The sequence below is a fragment of the Thunnus thynnus genome, chromosome 18, assembly GCF_963924715.1.
Source record: "Thunnus thynnus chromosome 18, fThuThy2.1, whole genome shotgun sequence".
Lineage (NCBI taxonomy): Eukaryota > Metazoa > Chordata > Actinopteri > Scombriformes > Scombridae > Thunnus > Thunnus thynnus.
Window position 1 is genome coordinate 9,604,869 of NC_089534.1, and position 14,501 is coordinate 9,619,369.

At 40.2% G+C, this 14,501-nt stretch overlaps 1 protein-coding gene across 2 annotated transcripts; it reads left to right on the forward strand.

Annotated features, from left to right (window-relative positions):
* Positions 1–385: 385 nt before the first annotated feature.
* On the forward strand, positions 386–10,021 carry gtf2a1 (general transcription factor IIA, 1). 2 transcript variants are annotated; one of them, XR_010924423.1, is made up of 11 exons: positions 386–626; positions 2,546–2,647; positions 3,009–3,195; positions 3,422–3,486; positions 5,180–5,255; positions 5,397–5,521; positions 6,098–6,199; positions 6,410–6,718; positions 7,009–7,098; positions 8,556–9,786; positions 9,820–10,021. XR_010924423.1 is itself a non-coding variant. In XM_067572334.1 (10 exons), exons 1-10 carry the CDS (start codon positions 597–599, stop codon positions 8,661–8,663), a joined length of 1,194 nt encoding a protein of 397 aa, XP_067428435.1. In that variant the 5' UTR covers positions 386–596; the 3' UTR covers positions 8,664–10,021. The 2 variants fall into 2 exon arrangements, 1 of the variants encoding a protein (XP_067428435.1); XM_067572334.1 differs by having other exon boundaries at positions 8,556–10,021.
* Positions 10,022–14,501: the final 4,480 nt, after the last annotated feature.

Below are 14,501 nucleotides of genomic sequence, written 5' to 3' on the forward strand. Positions count from 1 at the left end.
AAATGAACACTCCCCGAAATAAAGCTTGTGCTGTAATTCAGTTTGACCTTTACATTTTATTTTTATTATGTATTATTGCATTATTATCTTTATGCAGTATTATTTTTTACTAGGCTATAAACTACCGTCTGCAGACATTTAGGCTCCTGTAATGTTATAATTATCTCCCCTCTATGTGTCGGCATATTCACAGTAGGGATAATTCAGTAAACAAGGTCACAGCGAATTATAAAGCTAATGCGATCTGTACATCTTTATTTACCACATTGAATTTAAACTACATTTCCCAGCAGTACCTTAACTGATTAGTAATCATACTCGGCACGAAATCTCGCGCGATGTGCGGTATGACCCTGCCCTATGTCTCGCGCACTCGCAGCTCCATCGCTCAGTATATAAAGCAGGACAACGACGGAAGGAGGACGGCTGGGGAGTCGCAGCCCGGGATTGTAAATAAGACCGCAAAAACTGTGTTTTATTTACAAAAGTGATGCCGGCTGTTTTAAAATATCGTTCCCAGTTGTTTTAAACCGTTTTTCGTAATTTTTGGCTCTATTTCTCGCCTATTTCCGTGTGGTTTTTACACTACGCGTATAATGGCGAGCTCGGCTAACTCGAACCCAGTGGTAAGGATCAATCTCTAAGGATTGTCAGCGGGGGAAAATGTGGGTAAAGTTAATGGAAAGCTGTCGACGAGCTGGTTTTACTTACTGCAGTAAAATGAGAGTCTGCTTTTGCCAACACTTCACTGTTATATCCAATAAAATGCAAACTTAAGTTCATTTAATCGGCCATTTTAATCAGTTTTCGAAACTAACCTAGTTCTTCCAGATGAATCCATCTGGCATGAGCAACGTTTAAGCTACGTTAGAGGAGCTGTGTTGCCTTTTTTTATAAATCAGGAAGGAGAAAAAGGTGAAACTGGTGCAGAAATTAATATTTAGTGATGAGAATGCATTTTTTTTTAAGTTGTATGGGCTGTTTGTCAGGTTAAAGCTTTCATGTGTTGGCAGTTAGTTGGTTCATTTTAGTGTCTCAGAGGCTTCTGACTTAAATGTGTGAAGCTAAATTGACTTTAATATATGGATTTATGGATATGTGATGTTTATTTAGTCAAAGATTGAGTCGTTGCTTGTGTAGAGACGAGTGAGTAACAGGGACAAATGGTAAATGTAAGATAAATGGCTATTTTGCATACTAGTACAAATGTACGCAAAGCACCTTGCCATCATCCACTGCGAATGAATTTAGTTTATATATAAATATATAATTTTTTTTCTTGAAAATATAAAGTCTCCGCAGCCGAAAAGTCGTCTTTTCAATTCTCAAAAAACGTTCAGCCAACTGCCTCATCATTGTCCACCATTCCACGACCAGAAGGCAGGCTAGCCATCCCCAAAACCACCACTTTTACCACCATCTCATTACAATTTAGTCCTGCTCCCCACCGATAAGGCTATACTGCTTAGTCAAATCTGATCACTTAGACGATATTAACACCCGAGATAGAAGAAAAAAAAAATTATATCCTCCACATTCCGCCACAAATTGTTCAACGTGCGAGGCTGTCCGAGCGCGCAGTTTGCCGCTCCGTAAAATGGCTTCCACGTCTCCCCTCTCTTCGCTTCTGGCCCTCCTCCTTTGCGCTGCCTGGGTTTTATACAGCCATATTGGCTCTCTAATATAGACTGCCCGGGATGGGAAGGTGCTACTCGACGCTACGTCACCGGCTCTACATATAAACACCAGACTGTGCTTTAAATAGTGGAGGAGCAGACAGGGCCGAGGAGGGGGAGGGAAGGAGAGACCGAGGTCCGTCCTGCGGACATCGGGGACAATGCAGTGCAGTGAGCGGCGGTGGCGGTAGCGTTGGTGTTGGTGGTGGTGGTGGTGTTGTTGGTGGCGGCGGCGGCCTGCGTGTGTGTGTCGCTCCGCTTTCTTCTCTTGCCGAAATGTCGGCTGTTGTTAGACGTTTTAACCGGTGTACATCTGTTGTTTGTGTGCGCCATGCGTGCCACCGTATCCCACGAAGAGCATCTAGCTTGTTGGTCGAGACAGACAGACATTTACATACATAAATATATAGACATGGTTCATAAAGATTAGCATTAAAAAAAAGCAACACAGTTCTTGCAGTTGCAGCTGAAATCAAGGGGATTATATTGCATGGAGCAGTTATAGCACTTTAGCTTGCTATATACAACAGCTATTCATCAGATGTTACCATAAAATTCCAATTTATGCTTATTTGGCATGGTAAAATTGAATGTATTGTCATATCTGACATGGTTTGTTATAAATGTTTTGCTGCTGTTCTAACAGCAGACGTCTAAAGCACTTTTTTATACTGATCTCTGTCTAATAAATATATTTCTGAATTCCACAAGCCATTATCTTTGTTAAAGTAAATACCGGTGGGTAAATTATTTATAATACCAGGCATTTGTTATACTTATCATCTAAATTAATAGGTGTTCTGCAGCATACACTTATGTAATCAAAATGTGTTTCCTTTCCTTTTTTTTTTGTGCTTGCTCCCTCATAGCCTAAACTATACAAGTCTGTGATTGAGGATGTGATCAACGAGGTGCGAGAGCTGTTCCTGGACGAGGGAGTGGATGAGCAAGTGCTCCTGGAGCTGAAAACGGTAACTGACCTCAGCAGGGTTGTTCCTGTGTGCGACCATAACAGGGGAAATAAAAAAAAATAAAAAAAAAACCTGAGCGGAAGTGTGTGGAGGTGTACTTCATCCTCGTCTCATAGTAACAGCTGGTTTTAAGCTTTTGTTTGTATTTCCCATCTGTCAGCGACTCATATGAGAACTTCCCCTTTATAATAACGAAGTAGATCATTGTAACAATGTCCTGGATGGAAAAGGGGTACGTCACAAAATATTATTATTATTGTTCCAACATGGGTTTCTCCATGTTGGAACAATAATAACAATCCACTTCCAGACTAACAAATGGTGCTTTTTCTACCACTTTTGTTTCTGCCTGATGTTTCAGCTATGGGAGAACAAACTGTTGCAGTCCAAGGCAGTGGAGGGCTTCCATACTGAGGAACAGGCAGCCCTGCAGGCCGCTCAGCAACAGCAGCAACAACAACAGCAGGTTCAGCCTGTCCAACAGGTCCAGCAAGTTACCCAGCAAGCGCAGACCCAGCAAGTCATCTTGCCCCCCCAACAGCAGCAAGGTTGGTTTAATAGAACAATTAAGACATAAAATAGAAATAATTTTGCCCAATTTATAGTCTACCTGAGAATTAGATTTCTAGAGCCCAATTTAAGGTTAAATTATTCAACCAACTCAGTGTTCACAGATCTATTTGCTCCACTCATTTAACATCATTTTCCACTGAGGGTATTATGAGTAGTACTGGAGCATATTATAGTATAACCTGAACATGTTTCTCTCCGCAGCTCCCCAGCAGCAAGTCATTGTTCAGGATTCCAAGATTCTACAGCACATGAGTGCAACGGGGATGGTAAGTGGATATGTAACGCATAAAATGAACAGAAGCAGTACAATTGTAGTCTGGGATTTTGCATCAGTACGAGGAAAACAGACCTCCACTGTATATAGACAGTCTCACACAGACTCCTGTCATTTATTCATTCATATACTTTGTGACTCCTTTACTTACTGAGGTTGGCGGTTTACTCCAAACTAAATAAAATTCGCCGTTGTGTAGACTGCTGCCAGATATTGCGGTTGGGTTAAAACACACTCACCGCAACTCCAGATGTGTTCGTTTAATGTTCGTTTTCTCTCGCATGTTTGTCAAAACAAGTAAAGTAGTAGTACAGAGTAGTTTGAATAAGTCTACATAAGTGGCCTACCACCAGTCATACGACCTATCTTCTTTATATCTTACCACCTGACATTAACAATGAATTGGACACGAGGGAAGCTCCGGTCCATGAATTGCCATTCGTTTGTGTTCTCGCTCAGCCATTTCACACGTTCTCTTGTTTGTTTGTTTTTTGCTTATTTTTGGTTGAATTTTGAAAATAAGGCCCCAGTCTGTCTAAAAACAATAGGAGAAGACCTTGAAAAGAGGGACATTGTTCCCTTTTATTATTATGGGGGTTGAATAGAGGTAATAAAATGAACATACTACTAAGAATATCTTTTTTATTCTCCTCTATATATATATTTTAAGTTTACAGCACAATGGTTTAAAAAGCTCAAAAGTATAATGACATGTTTTATATGGAACAAAAAGACCGAGACTAGATCATAAAAGGCTGGCTTTGTCCAAAAATAAAGGTGGTTTGGGTGTTCCAGTACTGTCTCGGGCATACACAGCACAGGACAGGACAATGAGGCCAGTCTGGAATGGCTTAAAGCGAGAGATTACTACTCCAACATGACAAAAATCTTTCAGTATAGACAATCAAGGATCTTTAAGTGTCTCTGCGGGCTTTTTCCCTCAGAGCAGGATGGTCTAATAACAGATATATGGAGGGTCAGGAGGACACGGGAAGGTAGAGAGGAGTGTTAAGACCTCCAGGGAGTTGTAGTAAGAGCCTTGATTATAGTTTAGATAAAACTGGGAACATTACATCCTCTTATGAGCTCCTGTTGAGTCTCATACACACATTGACAAACACACCTTTTCCTTCATCATTTTTCACACAATGGAGTGTCACATTTTCCTTCCTTTTGTACCCCCCCCCCCCCTCTGTTTGGCAAGCCATGTGTTAGTGTCAAGGCTTGAATCTGTGCCATTGTAGTTAATTGTGTTTTTTTTTCCTTCCTCTTTTTTTAAAGCTTCACTTGCAGATTTCTAACCTTTTTACCATCAAATTTGGCAGATAAAATGAAGGAATGCAAATAAATAGACACTGCTTTTATCACATCAGCCACAGGAACATTTAAATCTCTCGTGAGAAATGTACTTAAGCCATAAACACCTGCGCGTGTGTGTACTCAAGCCAGTGTGTATGTTTAATAATTTTAGAGGGCATTTACACCGTGACAACCTTTAGACCTGTAACAGTATTGTTTTCCACATTATTGAATCCTAAAATGACTTACTTTAGGCTATATTCGGATATATTATCTTGCCTCAGGACTTAATGTTTGTGTGTGTGTGTGTGTGTGTGTGCATAAGTGTGTGTCCCTCACTTCCCCTCAGACACTCTTATATGCATGTTTCTCTTTTCCTCCACTAGAGTGCAGCAGCTACCGCGGCAACCCTTGCTTTGCCTACAGGGGTCTCCCCATACCAACAGCTCATCACCAGCCAAGGTAAAACACACACATTTCTGCACATTCGGTCTTATATTTCTGTGCCAAAATGCTGCTGAATAGTCATATTAAGCCACAGCTACAGGAAATGCACGCTCATTCACAATAACACTAATAACTTTCCGTTTTGTGGTCTCTCAGGTCAGATCCTGCAGGTTGTCCGCGCCCCCAACGGGACTCAGTACATCATCCAGCAGCCTCAGCAGCAGATCCTCCTGCAGCAGCAAATGCAGCCCGGTGGCGTGCAGGCCCCGGTCATACAACAGGTATGTAGGTCAGCTCGGGACACCTAGATTTGATTTAAGGAGTGAAAATGTGTCCACTGTGTTTATCTTGGTCTTGAGGATAGACACCCAACAGTTCATCCTGTATCTGATCAGTCCATAATCTGTTCATGATTTATTAAATGAAGCTGTTTGGCTGCATAGCTGTGGGTCTTCTGGCGTTAGAACCAACTTGTGGAAAAATTAGCTTGAAGGATGTGAAATGAAATGCCTTGAAAAACATCAAGAGGACACTGACTGCTTGTCTGTAATGTAGTGTAACCCCCCCCCCCACCCCCACCCAAAGAAACCTAATCTGTGACGTGACCCCTGCTATCAGTGACCTCCTCACACAGACCCATAATAGTAAAATACAGTTCAATGCATCATAACTACATAATGATCCAGCATTCAGCTTTCTCAATAATACGGCAATACTGCATGGCAGTTGGACTGATAAGACAACTGAGATAATAAAAGAACTTTTTGGCATTTTAAGATGTAAATCCATTAAAAAAAACCTCCCAACAAGACTGTTAACTGCTATAAACTGAGTTCCTCTGTCGATTGTCTGTCCAGGTCCTGGCTCCTCTGCAGGGAGGCCTGCCCCAGCAAACAGGAGTCATCATCCAGCCGCAGCAGATCGTCTTAGCAGGAAACAAAGTCCAAGGCGGTACACAGGTTAGCACTTATGACTATATGACAAGTTTTGAGTTTTATTTAATAAATTGTCTGGTAACAAAACAATTGGCAACTGTTATGCATTGCAGTTAATGTTGGTATTTCTAGGACCTTGGTTTTGAGTTTTCTGCACCTTAAAGTTGAAACACAGCCTAAATCCAGCACGGTATAAACGTCTCTATTCTTTTCCTGCGCTCCTTCTCCCGTTAGGTGATGCAGGCAGCTATGGCGCCGCAGCCCGGTCAGGCGGCAGCAGCAGCAGCAGCAGCAGCTCAGGTCCAGCAGATTCAGCAGGCCCAGGGTGCAGCTGCACCACAGGCCCAACAGCAGCCCCAGGCGCAGCAGGCCCAGGCTCAGGCTCAAGCCCAGCCTCAGGCACAGCAGCCTCCCATGATGCTGCAGGTGGACGGAGCCGGAGACACCTCCTCAGAAGAGGACGAGGATGAGGAGGAGGAGTATGACGAAGACGACGAGGAGGAGAAAGACAAGGACGGGGGAGAGGACGGGCAGGTGGAGGAGGTGAGCCCAAACAGTTAAATGTGAAGTCAAACAGACACAGAACAGTTTTACAGCAGCTGTTCTGCGGTGCTGCTTGTTGTCAGACTCAGTACAGTGAATTGTAAATGGCCTTAATGGGTGAGTGTCGTCTCTTTGGATAATAAATAATGTATCTTCCCCTAGTGTGTCTCTCTGAATCAAGAGGGTGGGTCAACTCGGCACAGAGAGCCAGTGTGTGCTCATCACGTCGTATAGACCAGCTTCCAGAACATTTAACCTTATTCAACTTGTGTGTGTTTTTTCCTTGCCAGGAGCCTCTGAACAGCGGGGATGATGTCAGCGATGAGGAGGACCAGGAGCTGTTTGATACAGACAATGTAGTGGTGTGCCAGTATGACAAGGTAGGAAATGACCTACTCTGTGAGAGAATAACCGAAATAACTTACTTACTTACTTACTCAACCTGCTTGTGTAAATATTCAAGTGCCAAACAGATTTTACACTAGACTTTTTTTTTTGACGGCCATTATTGCCGTTAAATTTCAGAATTCCAGCCATATGGAACAACTACCAGACATATTTTATATATAGTCATATAATAGCCTACATTTAAACAGCAATAAACCACAAATCCTATGATCCAACAAATGTATTTTGTTAAAAGTAGTCAGCTGAATGAACTCTTCACAAACTTTGGGAGCTGAGCATATAGGCTACAACAATAAAATAAAACAAATAGCCTTGTCAGCTTAATGCAGCTATGCGGGCAGCTGCAGCTCTGCCACCACCCCACCCCCCACCTGCCACAGTCTCCCTGAGCCCACCTCTCACCGGGGCCGGGGAAAAAGTTAAACCTCCTACTGATCAATTACATGTTATTTAACCGTGGAGCTCCGGGCTGTGCCAGTGCTAGATGTAACGTTACCTGAGAGAAAGCGGTAAGACTTTTCAAAGTCGTGTTAACCGCTGTGGAGCCAAAGCGCAGGACTGTTGCCACGCTAACACCTGATCAAACACTCAGCGAATCTTTTAATGTCTTAACAGTAGATGCAAAACAAACTTTAGCATAACATAAGTTTATATTTAAGTTGTCTCGGCAACATACTCACACAACATTAGGCTATTTAATATGCTATTAATGAATTTATTTATTTATCGGCATATTTCTCACCGGACATTTTGGCTGTTGATACTTTTACCTGCTGGAGCCGACATTACGCCCACTAAGGTAAACCCTGGTGCCAGATTTTTAATTCCCTTCTATCTGTTGATCCAGAGCATGTGGGGTTTTATGTACATCTAACTCCTTTTTATTATGTAATATCAAGATGTAGACACACATTTTGACATTTACACCTACGGGCAATTTGGAGTCGCTGAAAATGAGTTTGTTTTTATTCAGCATCATCATCATAAAATAGCAGTATTTGTGGTGACAACCAGGGAGAAAATGTGTTAATATGAATAAAAACCCACCGCAGATTTACTACACAAGAGTTAAATAAAACATGAATGTAATTTCAACTTAATAAAGGAAATATTTATAAATATTTATAAGTTGTTCCAAGTTATAACTTATATCATACCGTTCCACTGTAAAAGCTGTGGCAGACTGAAGGATAGGATGTTCCTAATGCCTCTTAAAGTTATTTCATATTTCTTAATGTATTGCAACTCTTTTTGATGCTAATTCAGTGCTAATAAAGAACTGTAAGTGAACACTGCTCAATATTCCAGTGCTCTAGAGTCTGTGTGTGCATAGGCTAAAGACATTAGTGACTCTGTCCACTGTAAGCTGAAACATTGTCCATCTGTCCTTGACGCCCACAACACTCATTTCCTTCTCTTTACTCCTCAGATTCACAGAAGTAAGAACAAATGGAAATTCCACCTGAAGGACGGGATCATGAATCTGAACGGGAGAGACTATGTCTTCTCCAAAGCCATTGGGGATGCCGAATGGTGAAGTAGGAAAAAAAAACAAAAAACAACAACAACAACGACAACAACAAAAAAGCAAAACAGACAAAGCAACAGGAGCAGGAACTCTGTAACTCCTTCTATCCAGTTAACAGACTGTTCAATATCCTTCCATATCCTGTGACTGGATTCATTTCAGGAAACTTCTTCTGAGTCTTTGAGAACTCTTGACAAACCCAAAGGACTGTGAGGTACCGTACAAAAAACCCCCCGAGTGTCGTCAATAACACTCGACTAGCCTTGCGGGACGAGAAACCTACAGGGGGAAGGGAAAGCCTGCGAATAGAGCGCTCTCTCTTTTTGTTTCTCTACCTATTTCCTGAGAGAATTCACACACATTGGAAAGTAAGCATTTCACATCGTACAGGTGTAGTGGACCAGTGTGACCTGACCTGCCCCGCCACAGGAGGTCAGAGGTCATTCATTATAACCCCCCCACCCCCCGTAGATGAAAAAAAAAACACCTTCAAAAATGCACTGTAGTCGGTTGACTGGATTGACTCGTGTCTACATTTAAGTCCAAACTTAGTGCCACCAGTCAAGATCGCTGCCTTTAGAACGGCCAGAATCAACTTTTTTGGCTTCTAATTTTTTTTTGTTCTCGGATCATAATCCTGTCTCAATTCTCATGTTTATGAAAATGGTGCTCCAGAGTGTTTTATGTAGTTAACCTGTTATTGTTTTAAACATTTTTTTTTTAAGAATGTGTTTGATGAAGGGTTAATACAAAGAAGGTAGAAATTACATTAATCTTAAAATAACTAATAGTTGTGTAAAGGCTTTTTTTTTTTTTTTTTTAATCTTCTGAGTGCTGAATCCAAAAAATATTGTTCTTTTTTCCCCCCAATCAGCTTCTCTGGAGCTTCATTCCAACAACAAAAAAAAAAAGAAAGAAAGAAAAGAAAGAAAGAAAAGCAGATCCAACACTGAATTCATTTAAGAACTGTACAAAATGTCTGAAAGTTTGTCCTGTTGGTGTTGCTCTTAATTTTTAGTTTTCTGCAGCCGTCTAAAAATTTTGCACTGTCAGTTTATCGGTGTGTCGTGAAATCAAGTCAGTCAAGTTAATCAAGTAGCCACAGTGTGCTTTGTCGTGTGTGTGTGTGTGTGTGTGTGTGTGTGTGTGTGTGTGTGTGTGTGAGTTGTGTGTGTGTGTGTGTGAGAGAGAGAGAGACAGACAGTGACTGACTCCACAGGCGTGTGGTGAGTGTTCATGTGTGTTTATGTTGATTAATGTATGTCGGCACCATTTTTCTCTGGAAATCTATTAGTCTATTTTTTTTTTTTTTTTTTTTTTTTCTGCACACCCCATAATCTCAAAATGTCACAGTTGAAACTGTAAAACAGAGATTTTAATGTTTTTGGGTTTTTTTGTTTTCCTTTCTTTTCTGTTATTTGGTGGGGGCAGGGCGGTGTCCTTTTTTTTTTTTTTTTTTTTTTTTTTTTCTATTTATTCCTGAAAGTTCATGAAATGTTCTATTTTTTGAAAAGGTTGGAAAGCCGCACCAAACTGTGCTCTTATAATCTAATAAGTGTTCCTTTTTTTTTTTTTTTTTTTTCTTCTCTCTCTCTGTTGGCTGGACAAAGCTACATAACGCTGTGTTCCAAAAATCATTTCGTCCACCATATGTTCTCTTGTGCTTTCATTTTATTCATGACTTTTAAATGAGAATATTTTCTATCGAAGTGAGTTTAACTCTGGGTGGGTGGGTGGGGGGGGGCTGTGTGTTTCTCTGCAGATTGTTTTTAGTGCCCCTGTTGCAGCAGTTTGAAATAAAGTACTCATTTTTTTTGGCTGTTGTGTCGATTTGGTTGTTGGTTTGCTCTGTAGAGTGCTTTTTAAAGATACATCAACACCAAGGAAGCACTGATAAGACGTCTGATATAGAAACAAGAAATGATTAAAAGGTCATATAAATATTAATGGAATAAAAAGCATTTTTCCCCACTAATTAAAAAAAGTAGTTTTTCTGCATCTCTTTTTGTTTCACGGACATTTAAAACAAAGTGTTCAAACTGTCACTTTTAAATGAATACTGTTAATAAATAGCCCCTCACCATCCTCGTATAACAAAGATAAAAATGTCAAGGGATAAGTTTCCGACACATTTCAACTAGAGCACTGTTAAAAGAACCATTATAGTCTCTTGATCCCAGTCTCTGAAGACAAAAGCATCCAGTAGCTCTTCATGGATATTGTCACTAAAATCAAACTAGCTTGTAGTTGCTTATTTTTATGTTCATCTCCATATCGTTGGATGTTGCGTGTGCCTTTATTTTTGAATTTTTATTTCAGTTTTCTGGTATTTACAAAAGATTAGAAATGTATTCTCTGCTTCCTAATTATACTGTCGTGTGTTCTAACTGCTGTTCAGATAATTAAGGAAATGTATTGTTCATTTAATTTTTTAAATTAAATCAAGTTTGAAACTAAATTCCAAAAGTTGTGCTTTGAATGCGTTAAGTTGTCTCTCTGCAAAAGAAAACCTTCACTTTTTTGTTTTTATTTCTTCCCTAATGTCTAACAGGTGAATAAATCAAATCAGTGTTAGCATTATTGTTCAGGTTCACTAGTCTTCAAACACGACTTGTTACCGTACTGCAACAGTTTCCAACCGTTTTTTTTCTTTTGTCTGGTGTGACTGTCAGATGAACTCAAATACCTCTTCATCAGCACTGCCCCTCATCTTCCAAATGTGTTTATTTGAAATGATTTGAAATTTAATGATATATAATACTGTTAATTAAGTGGATATTGTTACTATAATATTTTCACACATTTAAACAGTCAATGACTTGGTTGGTATGGTCAAGTTTGCATCATCCTACTACTAGACATCAACCATTTATCCCTTACTTAACCTATATATTGTATTTCAACCATTTATCCATTATTTTTGGCTATTTCAAAAATTTGTTCTTTATTTTTCATTAACTCAAACATTTATCCATTATTTTCCGCTAACAATTTCAATAATTCACGCATTAGTTTTAGCTATTTCAACCATTTATCTATTATTTCTGGCTAACTCATTCTACAATTTATATAGTTCTTTTATCTGAGTATTTCAACCATTTATTCACTACATTAAGCTATCAATTTCATTCATCCATAACAGTTATTTCAACCGTTCATCCATTACTTTTACCTGTCTATTTTAACTGTTTATCCAATCTCAATCACATAATACAATGTACACAAGTGTTACAGCTGACTAAATATGGAGATATATTTGTTAATCAAATTTCTCAAATTAAATGAGCTACTCTATAATGCACATAACCCATGATAACTGCATAAGTATAACTTGGGGTACAAGTAATCCTGATTTAGTAACCCTTATTACATCTGACGCAACATAAATGTGCCAGACCCAGAATCTGCCCCAGCCTGTCTTCAATTCCACTTTCTAGCTGTATAATCCAGCATCTGGATGGCTGTCAGGGTCTGCACAGTATGGGCGTTCTCCCTGCCTTTCCCTTAATTCCTACCCAAACTGATACAATCCCTGTGTATTTCCTTTTGGGTAATTATGAGATGAAGGTGTGGTGCTGTCTGGGATTAAAGCCGAATCAGAAACTACAGGGAGAGTTTTGCCCTTCATTGTAAACGGATTTGAGGCAGGCTGTCACTACTACAGTATATCATGCTTCACAAAGACGTATTCAGCCCTGAACAGACCTGGTGGAGGAAGTATGTATCCCTGGCTGCCTCTGATGAAGTGGGCCCTCTTGCTACTCCTGGGCACTCAGACATGAGAGTCTGAGCTGCTGGCGAAGGAGGCTTATAATGAGGCCCTGGAGATATCTAGCTTAGACTCTATAGCTTTTTCTCTCTATAGCTTTCTCAACTAACTGACAGTGACTGCCAATCAGCTGAATGGCAAAATAGAGTTTGTAGGCTTCAGTGGAATGTAGTAGGCAGGTCTGCAGGCTGTGGCACATCAAGTTCTCTGTATTCTGAAAAGATGTGAAACTCTTTGGGACAAAGAGCGTCTTTTTTTTGAGATTCCTCCTTTCCTGATTTCTCTCCGTCCTCTTATGCCTTTGCAGTGTCCCATACTAGTGTGTCCAATAGGCAGAACTGGGACAAACTTGTTTTAAAAGTCACATAAGTCTTGGTTCTAAAGTCTAAAGTCCAATCCCAAGTCAAGTCTTTAAATCTGTTTTTAGCCACACTGCTACTGTTGCTCCATGTATGCTCTATGGTCGGTCCACCACTTTGATCCAGACTGAAAACATATATTGGATGGATGACATTCATGGTTCCCAGAGGATGAATCCCGATAACTTTTGTGACTCCCTGACTTTTCATGTAGCATCACCAGCAGGTCAAACATGTTCACTTACTTTGTGAAATCTCACAAAATCTTATACAAACATTCATGGTTCCCAGTGGATGTGTCCTAATGTTTGAGTGAAAGGTATTGACAGCTATTGGATGGATTGCCATGAAATCTGGTACACACATTCATGTCCCTCTTGAATTAATTGCAATAACTTTGGTAATCTCTGATCTAGCACCACCATTATGTTGAAATGTTTTTTGTCCAATACTTTGATTTATGACCATAAACTTGCAACACTAATGGCGTTCCTATCAGCCTCAGCTGTACTTTGTGTTTTGAGCTAATTGACAAATGTTACGATGCTAACATGCTAAACATCAGCATGTTAACATTGTCATTGTGCACATGTTATTCTGATGTTAGCCAATCTGCATACTTAGTGCAATTTAGGCCCCACTGTTTTGTTTTTTTTAATCAGAAAATCTTTAAAAAATAATTTGTGCTGCAAGCAGTCCCTTGCAAGGATCAGTGCACAAGCAATTAGTCCCATTCACCACTGCAGCTGGCACACTTAGTAATTGAAATGCTGAAATTTTTTTAAACAAAGGCTTTTAGCCAGGATTTCCTCCTGTGCACATTTAGTGAACAATATGGCACTCTGATTTAGTCATTTTTGTGACGTACCATGCACAGCACATGACCGATCTGAGTTTGTAATGTTCCAGATGTCATAGACAAAATACATATTGGGAGTCTTATTGTACTGCAAGGATGTACATGATGCACGGATCGACTGTATATCATAGTGAGATGTTTGGTGAGAGCAGAAAACATAAAACTGTTGTCCTGGGTGAGAGAAATCACAACACCGGGACAAGTGTTTTCACTGACATCCACTTTGTGGTTCACTCCAGTAGTCACTCTTTTCTGAGAGAGGAACTTGACCCTTCAAGAATACCGTCCATGCCTGCTTGCCCATTGAATAACGTAAGGAATGACGTCATAAATAAAGGGATTTTATGTTCCCAGGAGCAAGAGTTGGATGGATACTTGAAGACTTTGACCTTATTTGAGCGACCAAGGCTATTTCTAAATCTCTTGACAGATTTTTATAACTGCTTCAGACCTTCCACCTCAGTTTCTCTATTCAGTTCCTTCTCATGACTCTTTTCCCACTGTATTTGAGTTTAGCAACCTAATCTGGTTTTAAAGAGGTGCATCGCCGGGTCCTGCCCTGCTTATTTGAGGAACGGCTCGGAGATGGGTTTATTTGAAATACCGAGAGAGGAATGATCAGGCAGTCTTGAGAACCAGCTAGAGGAAGAATGTCAAAATAAATCCAATCCAAGTCTGGATCGGTTTGTTCGGACTCGTCTGTCTATTGGATGATTTCGTGAATCCTAAGTGGAGGAGTAGAGTCGTCAGAGTCCTCAATCTACACTCAGTCACTCACACTTTGATTTTTACCAACCTTGACATGCACACACTCATGAAACAAGTATGAACTGTGAGTTAACATGAACTGGCAGTGAAAG